Here is a 19,519-nt window from a genome sequence, read left to right as displayed (position 1 = left end):
CACCAAGTAGTACTTGATCTATTGGTAAAGATCATGATATCAATCCCTCTAGGTGCATTAGTTGGCAAGGATTCTCTACCCTTTCGGTTTTTTTTTCCTGGCTGAAGCACTACCAAGTTGGGTTAACTTTTTCGAAGTTGTGATCTAAAGAAGCCTTTTTCGTTATCTACTACTCCCTCCATTATTAATACTTAATATTCCAATAATATAAATTAAAATAAATCAACAGCTTATTAACATTATATATATTTTTTTTTTGAGGGAGTTTATGATTGATCAAAAAAGTCAAGCATATCAATTATTTTTACAAAACTGAAATTATTTCCGCTGAACTTAAATTGTTTATACAGAAGTATAAAATATATGCCATATTTCACGAATACTATAGAAGTACGGAGTAAAGAAATCCTATTATGGGTACCCGTTAACCCGTATAGCCCAAAGCAAGATATCTTGGATATCCGAAAAGTAATTGGATATGCCGCCTTAAAGTTGACAACTGTTTTTTAATCCAACCCTAAATTCTTCAATCGAATACACTCCATTCACTTTCACTTCAAACAAACCAACAAACTCTCTCTCATTTCTTCTTCACTTTTCCCTCTTTTTTTCTGGATCCTCTCTACTCAATCTCTTCGATTCACGCCATTAATCTTCATCAATGGAAGCTCAAAATCTCTCTGAATCTTTACCCCAATCTTTAGATTCCTACTCTTCTCAACCTCCTCACCAAACCATGGCTTCTTACCAAGAACTCAACGACCAAACCCTAACCCTAGCTCCCACTCAATCTGACCATCAAACCCTAGATTCTTCGCTGTTTCAGAACAATAACAACAACAATCACCAGAATGGAAATGGGGTGAGTGAATCTTTGCCGAAAACCCAAAGTGGGACTACTACGGCCGACAGAGATCAATCTGGCGGCGAAGAGGAGACGACTAGCCGTCGAAAACGCCGGAGTAGGTGGGACCCGCCGCCGTCTTCGGATGATGGAGCTGCTGCCGCTGCTGCCGGAGATGGTGCCGGAAGAAAAAGGAAATCGCGTTGGGCGGATGACGAGCCGAAGCCGGCGTATCAGTTGCCTGATTTCATGGGAGGTATTGAATTTGACCCTGAAGTTCAATCTCTTAATAGTAGACTTCTTGAAATTAGTAGGAAATTGCAATCTGGATTGCCTTTAGATGATAGACCTGAAGGGGCTAGATCCCCGTCTCCCGAACCAGTTTACGATAATATGGGAATTAGAATTAATACTAGGGAGTATCGTGCTCGTGAGAAATTGAATAGAGAGAGACAGGAGATTATATCGCAGATTATTAAGAAAAACCCGGCTTTTAAGCCTCCAGCTGATTACCGGCCTCCCAAGCTTCATAAGAAGCTTTATATTCCTCAGAAGGAGTTCCCTGGTTATAATTTCATTGGTTTGATTATTGGACCGAGAGGGAATACTCAGAAACGGATGGAGAAGGAGACAGGGGCGAAAATTGTGATTCGGGGTAAGGGTTCTGTTAAAGAAGGGAGGTTGCAACAGAAGCAGAATTTGAAACCTGATCCTTCGGAGAATGAGGATTTACATGTTTTGGTTGAGGCTGATACGCCTGAATCACTTGAGGCTGCTGCTGCTATGGTGGAGAAGCTATTGCAGCCGGTGGATGAAGTGCTTAATGAGCATAAGAGGCAGCAGTTAAGGGAGCTTGCTGCTTTGAATGGGACTATTAGAGATGAAGAGTTTTGTAGGCTTTGTGGTGAGCCTGGTCACCGACAGTATGCGTGTCCTTCGAGGACTTCAACCTTTAAGAGTGATGTGCTGTGTAAAATTTGTGGTGATGGTGGACATCCAACTATTGATTGTCCAGTTAAGGGGACAACTGGGAAGAAGATGGATGATGAGTACCGCAACTTTTTGGCAGAGTTAGGAGGTACAGTCCCTGATTCTTTGGCCAAAGCTGAAGATTCTTCGTCCCCTGTTGGGTCTGGTGGTGCTGGAAGCAATCCACCTTGGCAGAGTAGCAGTAATGCCAGTAGCGCACATGCGGGTTTGGGCTCTAATCCTAGTAAACCTAAAGATTATGATGATACCAACTTGTATATTGGCTACTTGCCACCTACGCTTGATGACGATGGCTTGATACGCCTATTTACTCCTTTTGGTGAGATTGTGATGGCTAAGGTTATAAAGGACCGTGTTACTCAGTTGAGTAAAGGGTATGGTTTTGTGAAGTATTCCAGTGTTGAACAGGCCAATGCTGCCATTAACGGTATGAATGGCTATCGTTTAGATGGCCGGACTATTGCAGTTAGAGTTGCTGGGAAACCTCCTCAACCCACCGCTCCCCAGCCTCCTGCTGCTCCAGCAATGCCACCATATCCAGCTGCAAATCAAGCTCCAGGCGCTTTTCCGTCTCAGCAATTCACATCTGGTGGGCCTCTGAGTAGCTCTGCTCCTGGGAGCTACGGTACTCCTGTCCCTTGGGGGCCACCTGTCCCTCCCCCTCCTTATGCTTCCTATCCCCCTCCACCACCTGGATCAAGTTATTATCCTCCTATGCAGAATCAGTCTGTGTCTCCTTATGGTGTTCAGTATCCTCCTCCGTCTGTTCCAAGTAGCACTTCCACACAAACTGTGCCTCCTGGTGATGCACACCAAAATTTCCCGCCTGGTGTGCAATCTCAGAGTAGCACATCTGGTCAACCCCCTACATCTAGTGTATATGGTTCAGCAGCTACTTTGGCACCGCCTGCACCACCTGCCTACTTACCTTCTTATGGCTATGCACCTTATTATGGAGCACCTCCTCCCCCACCTCCTGCTGATCAGCCACAAAACATGCAGAATGTCCCATGGGCTTCAAATCCTCCAGCACCACCTGTATCAGCTTCAGAACAGTCAACCCAGGGAGTAGATATGGAGTATGAGAAGTTCATGGCAGAGATGAAATAATTCTGGTTTTGGCTTACTGCTTAAATGCAATGAGGTATTGATACTTATCTTATATTGTTCAATTTACAGCTAATTATGTTTTGCTTAGCTATCTTTTACTATATTGGGCTGACAACTATAGAATTTGTTTCCTGCAACTAATCCTCTCTGCAATAGCTTTCTAGCTGAATAATATCTCAGCTTCTTTGGATTTGTAAAATGTAAGATAGATTTGTCCATAGCATTGTCATATACCTTGTAAATATTGAGTGTTGGAAGATTTATACTGTGCTGAAATTTATGTCTTTTAATTAAGATGCCGTGAATTGAAATCAGGCTGAAGTATTACAGTATCGTTTTTAACTCTTCAATGAGTTGGACAGCAGTTTGTTTATTATCATCCATTACAGGAGATGAAGTTCTTTAGAGAGAGCAGTTTGAGGAGAGGGCCATAGAGGCCCTCGTTTTTTCATGAAACTCGTGCTAATTTAAGTGTAGTGACTAGACAGACAGTATCACAGTAGGTTGAGGAATTTGATCTGTTAAGTATTGTGGAAGGAACTAGGCAGATATTTTAGGAAACTTTGACTTGGTAGTTAAGATGATAGTGTTGAAGAGAGGATTGTGAGTTTGTTTTATGAATCCTTTCAATTTAATTTTCTCTATTTTTTGACATCTTATCCTTGTCAATTCTTCACTGTGGTTTGTCATGAAGTTTGGTGTGCAGTTCTCAGCTTCTGCTGTCTGTCGGTGTCCATTTCTGCTTCTGGTAGATCTATACGCTTCTTTTGTACTAGTATCATATTAACTTGGTGGGAAGTTTTTTCATAGAATGTGTCCATGCTGCTGTATCTTTTGGCTTGTTTCCATATTTTTGTTTGCTAACCTTTGTCATTGTTATTGTTGTAATATTCTTGACAGGCATCATGTTTCTTGGAGCTCTTGTGAACCTGATTTCTTACATATTGCCATGACTTGTTGGAAGTTTAGGACTCACCTCTTTAACCTTGCTGTACTGTTATGACATTTGCAGAGACATGGGATACAAGTTGAGCTCCTCCAGCCTCTATTATACTAGCAACTCTGAAGTTCATCTATTTTTACGTTTTCTTATGCAGGACTTCTCTGTACTGGGATTTCATGGCATTCATGGATCTGCTTCTATTTTTGTTTGATATTATTTTTGCTGTCAAGATAGCTAATATGTTACCTGGATAAGACTTGCTGATCCTGTTTTGTATTTTTTTTTTGTCAACTATAATGTTTCATCTTCATACATTTTCTTAATATCCTAATTTTTTTCAAGTGATTACCACGTGTTCCTCACTGTGGTGGAAGTTTTCTTGTTGACCATGCTGCTCACTGCTGGTATGTTCTGAGCCTCTCATGCCCTATCAGGTAGCTGTTCCTGCAGGATGGAAAAGGCTCCTATTGGGGGTTTTTGATTACTTGACATTTATAAATCTACCCAAGCCATTGATTTTTTCACATGCCAGGTGACATTGCTAATGTAATTATTGAGCTGTTATTGGCAGGTTAAATAGCAATTCCTTGTGGTTGTATGCTTGGATTCTGCAAGGGAGAATGTTGCTGCTTTTTGGATGATCCAATGAATTGTGTGACTTCATAAATTCTACTTCTAGTTATTGATAATTAGTCCGATTCTACACCACTCTAGACGTACTATGATAGCTCAGATTATGTTATAATTCCACTGTTATGCTTCATTAATTTTAGTAGAAGTCTCTACAGAAGTTATACCCTTTGAGGTTTGATCATTCCCTGGGTATTGGTGATACCTAGAGAAGATATACTATTAGGATAGACAACCAGTGATAATTTTGGTATAGACTTGTGTGGTTGAGAAACTTGAGATTTAGAGAAGTATTATAAGGATAGGTAAGGTACATTAGAGTCATCGATGAAAGGGAGAATGAGATGTTTAAAGAACTACATCATTTAATGTTCATATTAAGGGTATGGAACAGCATGTTGTCTCATATTTGTATGGAAATTGAATCTGGATTCCGTAATTATCAGGTTAACCTTGAATAGTTCTGAGGGCTGTGTAGCTTTCATTTTGCAGGAGGGTGTTATGAGTCATATTGCTGTCATAGCATATATTGTGCTCTTGGAATGTCCTTTCCTTGTGAATTCATCTTTGTTGGTAGGCATAGCATGATGTGACAGAACTAAGGCTTTTCTTTGTTTGTCACTTAGGTGGCCTGTTTTTCTTATAGCCTTAATTTCATTGTCATAGGTGTTCTAGATAAACTGGCCTAGTTTGTAATCCTCCAATCACCTTCCTTACATAGTATCAAGCTGAACCATGTACAAGTGTACATGCAATGGTTGATATTGTTATGTGTGTTCATTGCTTTCTTTTGTTGTCAAAGTGAGCCTTCAGCTTCAAATTCTAGATGTTCTTTTGTCTGGTATGTAGATTTTGTAGGTATAATTGATGAAATACGAGCATTGATCTTTTGATTGGTTTTTCTGCCTTCTCATTTTCTTATGCCAATCACCTGCCTATTTCTAAAATTTTCCCCCATTGACGATCTGATTACACTTTTAAAATATCAAGTGGAAATCATTTGATTGAGTTAATGGGCATACTGTATACACGTACACGAGCACACACACTGACATGTTCCAGTTACCGTGATAGTTTTTTAGGCCATGAACTACTACATGATTTTTGCATGTTGTGCGTAGTATATAGTCCATCAATAAGCTGTTTTACTACTCACTCTCCTTGATCTTTGTTCCTGATCCTTATCTCACTTGTTGACTTTGTGGTGACCTAGAGATCTCACCTTGTGCCTTTTTGAGTGTGGTGAAACATCAAAAATTGTTATTTGCTAATTTATTCTGTGCCTTGTTTTCCTTCTTGCTTGTTATTATATGTTACTTCGTGACTGGTTTCTATTACTTGTATAGGGTTTTATTCAACTGTTCTTTTGTTGTGGGGCTAGTCTACCAAGTTATTAATATTAGATGGCATTTTCTTATTTTACCTTCATATGTGTGTGATTATAATCCTTGATGAATGTCCTGATGTTACAGAACCTTTTTTGTTCTTGTTGATCTATTGATATTTGACTGATAATATCATCAGCCTTCTATCTCCTTCTAGAATTTCTAGTGTTGAAAATTTTCTAAAAATAACCTACTAATATTTTGGCTGATAATATGTCTATGTTAATCTTTGTACAACTAGTATAGTATGTCAGGGGGTAGGAGGCCTTCAAAAGGAGTATGCTGCTGTTGCTAATCTGCTGGACATCTGTTAACCTCATCCTTTGAAGAAGTTGGTATTCTCGTCTGATTGCGAACAATGGATTTAATTAGGGGGTGATGTTGAACTGCTAGGTATCGATAAGAAGGCCAAGGGTTGGGTTTTTTTTTTCTTTTTTAAATTCTAATATTTATTCGGATTTGGGGGTTGTGGTGTGGGCTTGATACAAGCATCTATTGCTACTAGGATATGGGTCTGGTAGGCAGATTTTTTTTTTTTTTTTTTTTTTGTTTTTTTGTTTTTTTGTAGGAATTTTGTTAGAGGTAGCTGCTTTATGCTTTGCATTTGAAATTATGAATTATCCTCACTTTTGTGAAAAACTGTGTCTAGTTTTCTTGTTTAACCTTTGGCTATGTTGTGAATTTGTGATGGCGTGCTTTGTTATTTATTTTTCTGATTTTATCATGTATTCCTGAGATTGTAAGACTTCTTGTGGTTTATACTTGTTGCCTGTTGCTGTCATTAGTGTCCACAGAATACAGGTGAAAACTACGTAAGACCTTGGTTGAGTTGTTGGTACAAGTAGTCAAACTGGCCTTTATGTTCTGGTAAGTGTAGTAAGTATACTAGATTCTTGAGTGCATGTTGTCATGTACATGCTGTTTGGGCAACATGGAGACGCTTTGCTCCTTTCTGATGGCGATAGTGGTGTGGAAGAGAGGTACTGGGGGTAGTTTTCTAAAGGGATTTTCTCCCTTGGTGCATCTGCATATGTGTAGTTTCGTTGAATCGTTGGAGGGGGGCTTGAAAGACATTTAATTACGTAACCTGGTAAATAATAGGGACCAATGGCGGCCAGTTTGCCACTTTGATTGTTTCCCACTTACATGATACAGAGTAGTGCCTATTGCTTTGCTCTTGAGTCATCTGAAGCCATTTCTAGGACACCTGGGAAGTGTTACTGTTATTATTGAGGGAGTTCGCGCACTAGGATTAGTCTGCTTCCATATTTTGAAGCCCTGCACTTTATATCTGGTTGAATTTGAATCGTAGAGCTTTTTTTTTTTATGAACTATGGACACATGTTTATGATGTTTACTTTGCCCCAAATTATTACCAAATTATTACGAGTATTATACTATCTTGTGATCTTTTGGCGGGAAATTATGTATGTATTTAATTTGTAAAATACATGGACAAGGTGTCGAGTAACACCGGGAGAAAACATGCTATGATCTTTAAACCTGGTAAAAAGTAACTTCATTTTATGCTTGCAGTTTTGGGAACGATAGTTTGTTAATTTAACTTTTAAGAAGCAATCACTTGTGACTCGTATTGTTCATCTTGATCACAGCTAATATTTCAGGCATTTTAACTTGGTCTAACCCAAATCAATCTAACCGAATTTGGACAGCTAATATTTCGGACAGAAAACATCTAAATTAATTATTGTTCTTATTGTTGAGGAGTACTGTCGCATTTTAAAAAAAGGTTCTGTTAATGCAAATTAATATGCTTCTACTCATACAGTAATAATGTCATGCTCTTTTTAATTATTGAAGATGTAGTATGAGCACAATATATTAAGAACGGAAAGATATGTAAAGTTAGACTAATTTTCTCTCAAGACCGTAGAGTACGAGCACATATGCACCTATATGAGAGTTGCATCATTGCATGACATGAGAATTATGAGGCTGCGTTAGATTATGTTTAATGACGTGAAAATTTCATGCATGGGATATTCTTACCTCTTTCTCTGTTTTCTTTTTGCTCTCAATCTTACTTTTGATTATTATTACAATTATTATTGAGAAAAGTGGATGAAAGTTGACAACGATAATACCATTTCATATAAATTGAATATGGACGAACATGGAGGACGTGTCTCTCGTGTGAAGTGATGAAACATAAAAGACCAAAAGTGGTATTCAGTCAAAAATACCTAAAAAAAGAAAGAAAAGGGTAGGTTGAAAATCAAAGATGAAAACTGCTCCCAACTTAATATGAGTTGGTGGACGATATTATCACTTACAAAGTACTACTCACTTGGTGTATATATTGTCCTCCTATGAAAACATGGTTTTGATATAAGAGTGAAATAATTTATGTTCACATAATAGGAGAAAGAAATATTATTGCATTTTAAAAAACCATGACAGACGACAAAGACGAAATGTTAAACTTAAGAAAATAGACAGAAAAAGTACAAAAAAAATTTAGCTTAATTTGCAATTTTCAATTGTCCCATGCTCCCATCTATTTGTTTTCCAAAGTAAAATACTCTATACAATTTCTTCATTACAAAGGATACAAAAGAGAAAAACATGTTTATCACTTCAATGTTGTTTCCCACTTTAATCCTTTTCATCATTACCGGTTCTTGTCCTGTCTAAGACTAAGGACTTCTTAACCACATCACACATAGAATGCACATGGCAAAAAAATGTCTAACTTTACCCAAAAAAAAACAAAAAAACCAAAATGTCTAACCCAAATTTTGCATCTCATTAATACAATATTTTGAAGGAAACAATTACTATGGATTTTTATGGTAACTTTAACCCATTAAAGGATAACTTTTAATTTGTCGTTGGTTTGAATTTTATTTTAATGTGTAATTTCTTATAAATTCATGATTACATACTATAAAGGCTAATATGATTAATCTAATACATTATAAGTTTTTTTTTTTTCGTAAGATGAAATTTATTATTAGAAACTTTAAATATTTTTAAGATAACTTTAACTCGTCTTACAATAAATTAACGCACACCCGCCTTTTTGGAGAATTTGTGTTACCCGTATCATTGATACCTTACCAAAATGAAAATTTAAAAAAAAAAAAATTACTTATCTTTTTTTAGAAGCATTCTCATTAAAAAATATATATTGGCATATAAGTTAAGTAAAAATTATAGAAAGTTGATATTCAACAAAATATTTTGAAATGAATCTAACAAAATTTTATGTAACTAAAATTTTGCTACATATAAATCACAAAACATAGTCAATTACCGAAGAATAATCTGAAAAATTGTTAAAGTACAAAAGCAAGTAATTTATAAGAACATAGGAGTATATATGAATATTCTATACTACATTTAATAACCTAGACAGTCCTTGCTCCTAGCAAAGTATAGAGTGTAAGAGTTTAAGTAATAAACTTGAATAAATAAATAAAATAAAAAAATTGTTGGTTTTTATAACGGTGTGGCCATTCATTATAGGGATTAATTCGTTAATGTTATAGAGGTTACTCAGTCAATGTTACAGGGGTTACTTCGTCAATGTTTTAAATTTTGCTCGATCGGTATTATAGGATACTCGATCAGTGTTATAGGGGTTACTTTGTTTTTTTTTCTAAAAGTTGACTAAATTCACAATTATTAGGATGCAAATGTTTTTATTTTTCTATTTTCCTTTCAAAAATCCTCAAAAAAGCTAACTTCACTTGATCCACTGCCCTACTCCTATATATAGACATACAGTTATTGCTCCAAAGTATCGCCTTGCAATTTATGGAAATTAACATCAATAGAAAATTCTCACACCTCAATACAGCAAAAGCAGCATTCTCAGTAAACTCGAACATGCTGATCATCATAACCTGCATTCTCTGTGCCCTCATTTGTGTAATGGGACTCATGGCAGTAACCCGCTGCGTGTGGCCCTGCCCTCAGCCTCCTACTACGCGGGGAACTACTGATGAAGTGGTTCCCAACGAATGCTTGAAGAGGGAGATCATTGACTCGCTCCCTAGAAAGGTCTTTGAGTCTGGCAGTCTGACAGCTGCTGCTGATGCGGCTACAAGTGAGAATGATAAAGCAGCATCAGAGTGTGTGATTTGTTTGGCTGAGTTTGTGGAAGGAGAGGAGGTTAGGGAATTCCCAGGATGTTCCCACGTGTTCCATGTTGAATGTATTGACACGTGGTTGATCGGGTCCCATTCCTCCAGCTGCCCTTCCTGCCGTCAAACGCTGGTTGTTGTTAACCAGTGCCAGACCTGCAAGACCGGTGTATCTGTGGTGTTTCAACAGCAAGAAGCTGATTTCTTACCTTAATTTAGCATCTTACTCTACAATATCATACAAGTAGTATATATACTGTTCATAAAATAAGATCTCTTACAAGAGAGAATTCTATTACCACTGCCACTCTGCAAGTTTTCAAAGTGGTACAATAGATAAAAATTTTAGGTTACAGTGTCAAATTATACTCCACCATCAAACTTTCACGTCCAAAAAAAAAAAAAAAAAAAAAAAAAGCAGAGTGAATATATTGCAAGGGAATGCAACTATGTACTGCCTCATTATGTAAACAATAGTATGTAAGATGTACAAGAAACGCTAGTACAATCCATGTTCTTCCTTTCACCTTTCTGAAGAGTAAAGACTGAAGTGCCCTACTAAATTACTAATAAACAAACCTCTTAAGCATTACATTTGTATTTGGCCTTAATAAAACCAAACTATCAAAATTAAGGAAAAATTAGTCTATAATACCTGTGTAGGCTGTTTACATGGGTAGCAATCAACTAACTTCACCGCTACTGTCAATTCGGGCTGGGCTTGTCAAACAGGTCGTCTCCCTGCTTAATTTCCTTCCTAGTAGACAATAAAGCCATTTCACTCTCCCCGTGATTATCATCAACCTTACTTATCTCATCACCTTCACTATCCGTCACATGAAGCTCAACATAGGATGGCAAATGCGTTGAGTGGCCTGTTGTCATGAATCGGTGTAGGGTGGGGCCAGATGAGTGCCGCCTCTTGGAATTCCTTAAGCTCTTGGAGCTTCCTCCCAGGGTTTGGGTAGAAGGAGACTTCTCTGTGGTCTCCTCTTGCTTCCTCTTAACTCCCATGTGCCATTTCGTAAGAGCTTTGGATGTTAGCTCATCAAAGATGGACTTCTTCAAGTTTGATCCCATCTGCCAAAGTTTTTATCACCAAGTTTCATTCTTGAGGCTGTTCTAAAATCTAACATCAACTATGATTTTCAGACTGGGGGATAGCTACTAAGAACTGACAACTAATGTAAATTAAAGATAAAGGTATGTCCAATTGTCAGGTCTTAACAAAATTTTTGATGGGTGAAACTAGACATTTTAGGATGAAATAAAGAGTAATGTAGAGTAGAGAAACCTTGAATAGAGAAGGAAAACCAATTATTCGTATCGAATTTGAGTCACATGTAGGTAATAAATCATTACAGGTTGTAAGGTTTGGGTCTAATTAAATCGGATCATACTCCTATTGTACATAATCTTGTCAAAAATCAATCAATCATAGTCACACTAACTCTCGGGCTCATTTGTGTTAGATTTAGATTACAACAAAGCTTAAGTGACTTAAAGCTTTGTTTTTTGGTTGTTCAAGAGGAAGTGGTAAGCAAAAGAAAGTATGATGATACCTGGGTCACAAGAGCATAGAGTGGAAGAGTACTATAACTGCAAAGAACCATAGCACCAATCCTGTAATCCCAAGTTATACTCCATTAATCCAAAGAGAGAAGATGATGTAACACAAATTACAAATTATGATTTTCATGCGGAGTTACCAGAATTTATGGAGACATTACCCGATAATTATTTTAATAAGCACAAAGATGTGTCTATCATGGAAACAGGACTTCAATCCGAATTCATACTACAACCAAAGTAAAAAGTAAGGGGAAAAAAAAATCAGTATTTCATTATGATCTTTTGAAATTTGGTGAATTTGGGTCGAGTAGTATACTAGTATTTCAAAGGATGTTAAATTAATACCAGTATCCACAAGAAGTATGTTATCTGGAAGGCATTCTGCAGAATATGAAACCAAAAGGCAGAATATGTCCTCGTCAGATAAACAGTTTCCATGCAAAAACATATTTTAAATGCTCAACAGCTTTAAAGTAGCAATTTATGATTTATAAAATCGTATGTTAAGAAGCAATGCTAAAGAAAATAATCTACCATAACTTGATATTACAAAGCTATATCAAGTACTAAGCAATGCACAAGCCTCTTGTCTTATTTAGAACTGTCGAACACTGGCCTGCCAGCAACCCACCCAAAACTAACTTTAAATCTTGAAAACCTGTGAAAAGTTATTGACCAACCTGAACCAAATTCAACCCACTGGCAAAAATTTTGAGCATGAAACGACTCAACACCCAAACCCTGCAAATTTATACTCAAGAACTTGAAAGCCACATTTAAAATTGGTACACATATACACTTCAATCAATCAATCAAAGCCTTAATCTCATAAGTGGGGTCGGCTACATGAACTAAATTTGATTATTCCGTGTAGTCATCGACATAAATCTTCCTCCTCCATCCCTTACGATCCAAAGCTTCATCATCATGCAAATCCATATACATCATACACATATACACTTCAAACCCGAAAAATTAAACCAACCCATTTGGCACATTACTCTTGTCAACAGTAATGCAGTGAATTTGTATTTGCCAATCCAATAATAATCCTCTTCTCAAAAAAAAAAGAAAAAATCCAATAATAATCCACTTATGGGATTAAGGCTTTGATTGATTGATTGAATCCACACTACAGAAAATGTGAGACAAAAGACAGGAGAGTCTTTTGATCGAATGAACATGCATACCCTGAAGTTCAGCCTACATTTTGAGATGATGATGTATAATAATGTCATCATCGACAATGACATCTGAAATTTTTGTAATAAAGACTTCCATTGAAAAGCAAAATTCAATATGCTTTGTAGGATACGTGTGTGATAAAACACTAAGACATAGTTTATACCTGAAACAGAGCAAAATGGAGGAGATGAAGAATGAATTGAGGCCGCGAGAACCAAAAGTATTCATCTGAACCTTGCACAAGAGGAATCCCTTGGACCACAGCATGCCTCTCTGTGATTTCCAAAGCCATCCTTGTCAGAATGGCTTGCAGCTTTGTTCCAACAGCTAATATAACCTAATGCAAACTGTAGTCTTAGAAAGTTCCTCTGGTACCATTTCACAATTCATTTCTGAAAACAATGTCTTACCATCAGCGGCAGTATAGAAGCCCAGAAAAGTGTGTGCCATCCTGGAAATGCAACAGCACCAGTGGAAGAAGAGTAATCAGTAAGCAGATAAAAAATCGATAGTAGCTCCGTCCTTGAATTGTGGCTTCTAGACAGGATACATGGAGAATCGAATACAGAATAGTGGCTCACCTTTGACATTTAGAAGCAAGAAAATCACAAAAGATGCCCATAAAACTGGACTGCAAATAACATAAATTTTAAGGAAATGTTAAAAGATTTAAATTTGACATTAAATGATGAATGAAGGTTTAAATTTGTAGAACACATATCAACTACTCCATATGTAAAACTTCACCTGACACCAACAACCACTATAAAATCATCTTCCAATGACTTTTTGATATACTTCTGGAAGTTGAATTGGCATCCTGGAGCTATATGAGCCTAAAAGCCATACCAAGCAGAAATCAGAATTAGGTAAGGAAGATTATATATGAATGAGAGTAAAACAGCTCCAATCAATAAAATATTAAGAGGCACTCACGGTTATGAATCCATTTCTTAATGTCATGTAATCAGCCCTAGTAACTGATCTGTAGAATTGGCGAAAAAAACATCCCTGCAAGATTATGAAAGGAGAAATTACAGTGCTAGTAGTTAAGGTATGACCTTGTGGTAAACAGCTGATTAATGTAGCAATAATACGATGAACAAGAGGAGCATAACAGGTCCTCGACTTTCAGCCAAGCAAACATTTACAAAATCCTCCTATTAAAGTTTAATCTTCCTTTTGAATATCTCACTTAATTATTCTGCAACTACAATCCTCTATAAGCTAAAAAACTTGAGGAAAACATTCAAGCATCTGACTTTCAAAAAACACTTTCCAACTTTTCTTCACCCTTTAACATCCTCTTGCTTTTGAATCTGTATTACTCCCTCCGTCCCAGATTTGCAACACCTGATTAAAGAAAAGAACCGCTAATACTTTATATTTTTTGGTACTTACCACTCCTTTGGACTCACTCTCTCTTTTTACATTACATTTTCATTTACAATAATGATCTACATTTACAACAACAACAACAACGAAAGGAAAAATAAAACTCAACAAATGGTCCAACTAACTCTATGCAAAGGCTAGTGACCGATTATTCAGGAGCAAAGGGCTAGAGAGTATTCCACATGCACAGGCGTCGGATCAGAAAAGGCTAGATCTCAATCATGATTCATGAATGCTCTTACGCGTTGTGACTGACAGCATGGAAGGAAGAAATATTGAAGAATATATTCCCTTCATCCCAAGAATCCCAACTCAGGGTAACAAATGAAGTGAATTTTCTACATTTACCCATTTTTCCTATCTACTTTTCTCCCTCCTTAATCTCTCTGCCCCTTATCAATGTTATCCTGAGCTGAAATGGAGGGAGTAATATTTTGATAAATCCTTTGTGCGCATTTAAAAGGACAGATTAATTCACCTCTCTTTCTGATGATATATGCTTAAGCACTAAATCAAAACTGGAAAGATTTACATTAAATGATATCTACTCTCTTTCAATAATTCATCCAAAGTTTCTATTGCTTACCACATAAAAGAAGAATGGGATCCTTGTCCAAAAGCTGTTGTGTGTTCTTACAAAAGTTGTCTGATGCGTGAGCCTGAATCTTGAAGGATCTAATACATATTGGCAATAAAACACACAGTCATAAACATGTCATGGAGAAACAAGAAGAGAAAATAAAGAATAAATAATCAGTTCATGCATCCCTCAGGGGGAAGAAATAATGTACCGTTCCTTAACTCATAGTTAATTGATGATGTCTCATACTCCCATACTTTCCAGCCTCTTATCTGCAGAAAAAGCGTTATAGTGGGGAGAATCAACAAACGACGCATATTTAGTATGATCAGCTACCCTGATTTTTTCCAAAAGAATCAACAGTTAAAAAGTCAGTTAACCACAGGAATAAAACATAGAATAAAGGAAATCTTCTGAGAAGCAGGAATTTCCAATAATGAACAGGGACATGTGAATACAAGTGACTCTGGGCCATCAGTCAAAACCCAGCGCCATGCATAATTTCATTGATGTAGCCGATAAGGCACTACAAGAACCTCGTCACTTCTATTCAAATGATCTAACGATGGACATTGAAATTACAAAATCGCTGGTCAAACATGCTAGCACAGATGGATCTACCCACTCCAAATTTTCCAAAATTAATCCCCAAACTACAGTTCAAACGTGATAGCATGGTATCAAAAATTCCTATTTTGGCCACATAAACCCCTAGTCATCTTTAAAAAGGTTTGAGCTGTTCATTCATGAGTAGTGTTGGGTAACTTGGGTTGATTGGTTATATTGGCAGTTGCAGTCAGGTCATTATCATCGTCGTTGATGGATACAAGCATCGACTTTGGTCATCTATCACTATTAGCTTGCTTATTACTGTCGTTTCAATTTAAGTTTTGGAATCCAACCTTTTAGTCCCAGTTCTCTCCTAAAAACAACAATAACAACAGCTTGGTGCAGAGCTTTCCTGATTAGGTAATGACACTATTGAGACCTCACAAAAAACAATTTTACAGGTACTTTTGCAGCTAGCATATGAACAATCTGTGAAATATATGATGGTCTACTGAAGTTATAATGCACCTACATTCAGAGAATTATGCCACAACCACTTTTGACACGTCAGCTCGAGGTGGTTGAGAATTAGTTACAATAGTGCCAGCTGTAATAAATACCTTAAGCATATTCATTGTAATAAGTAGCAAAGTAGTATAAATACTACTGCTACCTAGCGTTTCACATTTATTCTTTCTTTTTGCTTTCTTCTTCATTCGTACACTTGTAATAACTCAGAGATTTTCTCTTACCTCCATTAATGAAGTTTTAGTTTAGGACCCGAGCTCAAAGACTCTACGGATAGAGCTATGAGGGTAGAAAAATCATGTGTTCTGTTTTGATTTCATCTTCAAATTCATAACACAATCACCCCAAAAATTTAAATAAATAAATTTCTGGCAAGGAACAGACTGGTATTAGTCAACTTACCTTCAGCCTTCCAAGCATCATTGTTGCTGCACTGTATAGCACATGAAAGACAGCTAAAAAGAATATGAGAATGTGTAGCTGATGAGCAGCATCAACTGTAATAAGTGGCACTTGATCCTGGTAGCAGAAAAATGAGTAGTGTTGGAGTAAGTAATAGGAAGTAATAAAGAAAAAGACAGTTTACGTAACCTAACCAAATGATAGGAAGGATAAAGACAAAAAGTTTTAAGTAACAAGCTACTAGACTTGAGATGATTGAATCTTGCTTATTGGTGCAGTCAGCAGACTGAAGCTGCAGCAAATGAGCTCATACTGAAAATATGTCTTACTGTTCCAAATTAAGATTAAATCTCTAGAATATACTGGCTTTTAGTCTCATAATAATATTAAATAGTAGCATTTCTATAAAAGCCTCCCGCCTATTTCTTAAGTAGTGTTGGTTGGTTCAAATTGTACAAAGTATAATTTATTCTGCTGGTGTCAATGACTGGCAAGACTCTAGAGATCAACAGGTAAAGTATAGTTCAATAACTATCTAATCACTACAATTGTTGAACCCTTCCGAGATATAACACAGAAAACATGAAACGAAAGAGCAACTATTGAACAAATAATACTCATTACAAATTGTGTCTAACAAGGTAATCAGAAAAGCTCAAAGTAAATTTCAAATTTTGCCAGATTATTTAAGATGAGTACACCCAGTGCCATAGATTCATAGTAATGTAGTATCACTGAGGCAATCAAGAAATGGTACCAGCACTCAGAATTACTGCACATATTTGAAATGCAGTCCAAATATACATCCAAGGTTGTGCTACAAAATGCTAAATCTAGTGAGTTACTCCCTTGGTCCAGAAACAAGTGGTACTTGAATATTTTATGTTCATTTGTAAACAGAGAGAGGAATCGGCATAAACTAGGATTTAATACGGGATCCTGGATAGGGTATGGCCCGTATGGGAATGGACCAACAACTATAAAGTGTCTTATACGAGTAGTAGTATAGTTGGGACAACTTAACAATTATCTGTAGACAGCAAGAGATGAAACAATGAATTAACTTCATCTCTTATTAAAGGTTATTAAATTCAAGAACAGAACCTAGGTACTTGGAATTTCTACATATACAAACAAAAAACAAAACAGATTTTAAAATTGTAAACTCATGATTGAAGTACTCTTGTATGGAGTACATAAAAAATCATACTAAAATCGCACGATACTTAATATAAATAAAATAAAGGTCAGTCAACTACAAATAAACCCGGATTTAAATAGGCTTTATAAACCGACAAGAATAGCTTGCTGAACAAATGCAATCTAGCACCTAGTTGGGTACTTGGGTAACTGCAACATGTCACTCGAATTAACCACTCTAATTATCATAATCGCCATAGAGTCAATGTATATATCAAAGCAAACCATAATCACCAATTCACCATTAGAAATAGCTATGACATCAGTATCTTACTATCTTTCCTTAAGAAAGTTAATCAATCAACTTTCAAAAGCATTAACATACCAGTATACCACGACTTAACAATCATACCTTACGACAATGATGAGAGACGCCACCAGATACTAAAACACGGCGCTTGTTCCAGAGCAGCCGCCTTCGATTTTCTTCACCTGAGTCGCGGCTTTGGAGTTCACATGGTAACATATGGTCTGCAAAGTTTGAAGGGATACAGATTTTCGCAATGTATCCTTGACTAAATGTCAAGAGAAGTGAAATGAATCCCATGACCATCAACTCTGTAATAATTAAACAGCTCCTTAGTAAAAACATCACCCAGTGTATAGCTCAATCACAACTTTATGAAATTCAAATACTATCATAAACTCTACTATAATATACAAGTATATTTCTGTCCGAATTAAAAATTAAAGTATTTTTACTCCAATACAAAAGATTAAAAGAAAGAATTACCCTCTTTAACCTTGTCCAAGGCCTCATAAAGTGCCCTCTTCTGTTTTTTCGTTAACCACTGAACAACCAATTCAACCACAATTTCAGATTTTCAGCAACAATACTAATCAAATTCAACCACAATTTCAGCAAAAATACTAAAAAAATCCCTTATTTTAGTAGAAATTAGACTAATGTGCAACACCATATATAATCTAATTCAACAAATTTAACAAAACATACAAATTGTAACACCCACATGAAGGAAAATAATATAAACCCATCAACAAAATTCCCCATTTTTTAAATTACCACCAAAAAAAAAAAAATTAATAATAATAATAATTTTACTACCATTGAACAGTATAAATTTGGAGAAAAAGACAAACCGTTCCAATTCTGTGAAGACCCTTTTCCAGAATGAAGGAAATGAGAATAATAAAAGCACAAACTCCAGCAACAGCCCAAGTTGGAGTTTGATGAAGCATTCTCTCACCATCTCCAACTTCCTCTCTATTATTTTTACTACTACTACTACCATGGCTTTCATTCTCCATTAAAATCTTGATTTTCCAGAATTTTGTTATTATGGAAAAAAATCAAAACTTGCAGAATTTAAAATTATCTGCTCAAATTTCAATGATTTAACAGGTTGAATGGTTGATTGATTGCATATTTGCATACATGACCAAGATTATAGCGGGTCCACAAGAAAATGTAATGGGGGATTCGGTTGCAAAATGAGGCATCAAAAATGGGTGACAACTGATAGTAGGGACATTTCACAGTTTTGAGCATACAAGACTACAGACTAGTTCAAGGGTTACAAAGTAGGAATCGTAGATTGTATAATTACATAATGTTGAAAATATTTGACAAATGAAAGTGACAAAGTGTAGGGGCAGTTTCTTTAGCCATTCACTCCTTTAATGAAGGGATTACTTGTCTGTTTTTCTAACATCGATATTTTAGCACCCCGGTTTTTTTTTTTTTTTTTTAAGGAAATATTTTAGCACCCCGTTTTTTAAAACCTCTTTTAATTTAAAATTTAGATAAACCTACTTACATCTTTTAAATTCTTAATTTCTTTTCAATTTTAGTGATAGCCTTTGTGCTTTTCCTCAAAAAATAATATACAGGAAAAAATGGATTAATCTCGAATTCTCGATTAATAGTTTTGTTCAACAAAAATAATTTTAGTTTAGCAAAAGTAATTTTAATTCAGCAAAGATAAGGTGAAGTGAATAGAGTTTTACTCCATTAAGTTCAAATTTAAGGTTGGACAATTATTTTTGCCCTTTTCATTTCTACGGTCTTAAATGCTCCATTAGTCCATTACACAACATGGAAAAGGTTGTTTTTAAAAGCACCCTTAACTTATCAAA

General features: G+C 36.2%; 3 protein-coding genes across 3 annotated transcripts; 2 read left to right on the top strand and 1 right to left on the bottom strand.

Moving 5' to 3' along the window:
* Positions 1–517: 517 nt before the first annotated feature.
* On the top strand, positions 518–6,564 carry LOC110703469 (branchpoint-bridging protein-like). The gene is made up of 2 exons (XM_021881286.1): positions 518–2,978; positions 3,845–6,564. Exon 1 carries the CDS (start codon positions 662–664, stop codon positions 2,942–2,944), a length of 2,283 nt encoding a protein of 760 aa, XP_021736978.1. The 5' UTR covers positions 518–661; the 3' UTR covers positions 2,945–2,978; positions 3,845–6,564.
* A 2,698-nt stretch (positions 6,565–9,262) lies between these two features.
* LOC110703468 (RING-H2 finger protein ATL80-like) lies at positions 9,263–10,387 on the top strand. The gene has a single exon (XM_021881285.1). It carries the CDS (start codon positions 9,683–9,685, stop codon positions 10,223–10,225), a length of 543 nt encoding a protein of 180 aa, XP_021736977.1. The 5' UTR covers positions 9,263–9,682; the 3' UTR covers positions 10,226–10,387.
* A 53-nt stretch (positions 10,388–10,440) lies between these two features.
* On the bottom strand, positions 10,441–19,274 carry LOC110703467 (MLO-like protein 10). The gene is made up of 15 exons (XM_021881284.1): positions 18,524–19,274; positions 18,156–18,213; positions 17,775–17,980; positions 16,223–16,339; positions 14,955–15,015; positions 14,750–14,838; positions 13,705–13,779; positions 13,516–13,604; positions 13,350–13,399; positions 13,179–13,219; positions 12,932–13,105; positions 11,929–11,964; positions 11,742–11,809; positions 11,574–11,634; positions 10,441–11,091 (listed from the first exon to the last, which is right to left on the bottom strand). The coding sequence occupies exons 1-15, from the start codon at positions 18,689–18,691 to the stop codon at positions 10,717–10,719; spliced, it is 1,668 nt and encodes a 555-aa protein (XP_021736976.1). The 5' UTR covers positions 18,692–19,274; the 3' UTR covers positions 10,441–10,716.
* Positions 19,275–19,519: the final 245 nt, after the last annotated feature.

The sequence above is a fragment of the Chenopodium quinoa genome, unplaced genomic scaffold (assembly GCF_001683475.1).
Source record: "Chenopodium quinoa cultivar QQ74 unplaced genomic scaffold, ASM168347v1, whole genome shotgun sequence".
NCBI lineage: Eukaryota > Viridiplantae > Streptophyta > Magnoliopsida > Caryophyllales > Amaranthaceae > Chenopodium > Chenopodium quinoa.
This window is presented reverse-complemented; position numbering and strand designations above follow the sequence as displayed.

Excerpts from the sequence above, each read along its gene's own strand:
- LOC110703468 (XM_021881285.1), top strand. The coding sequence starts at position 9,683 with ATGGAAATTAACATCAATAGAAAATTCTCACACCTCAATACAGCAAAA.
- LOC110703469 (XM_021881286.1), top strand. The coding sequence starts at position 662 with ATGGAAGCTCAAAATCTCTCTGAATCTTTACCCCAATCTTTAGATTCC.
- LOC110703467 (XM_021881284.1), bottom strand. The coding sequence starts at position 18,691 with ATGGAGAATGAAAGCCATGGTAGTAGTAGTAGTAAAAATAATAGAGAG. Across the intron at positions 18,214-18,523 it reads GTCTTCACAGAATTGGAACG|TGGTTAACGAAAAAACAGAA; the intron begins GTTTGTCTTTTT and ends TTGGTTGTTCAG. Across the intron at positions 13,220-13,349 it reads CTTGCTTCTAAATGTCAAAG|GATGGCACACACTTTTCTGG; the intron begins GTGAGCCACTAT and ends TTGCATTTCCAG.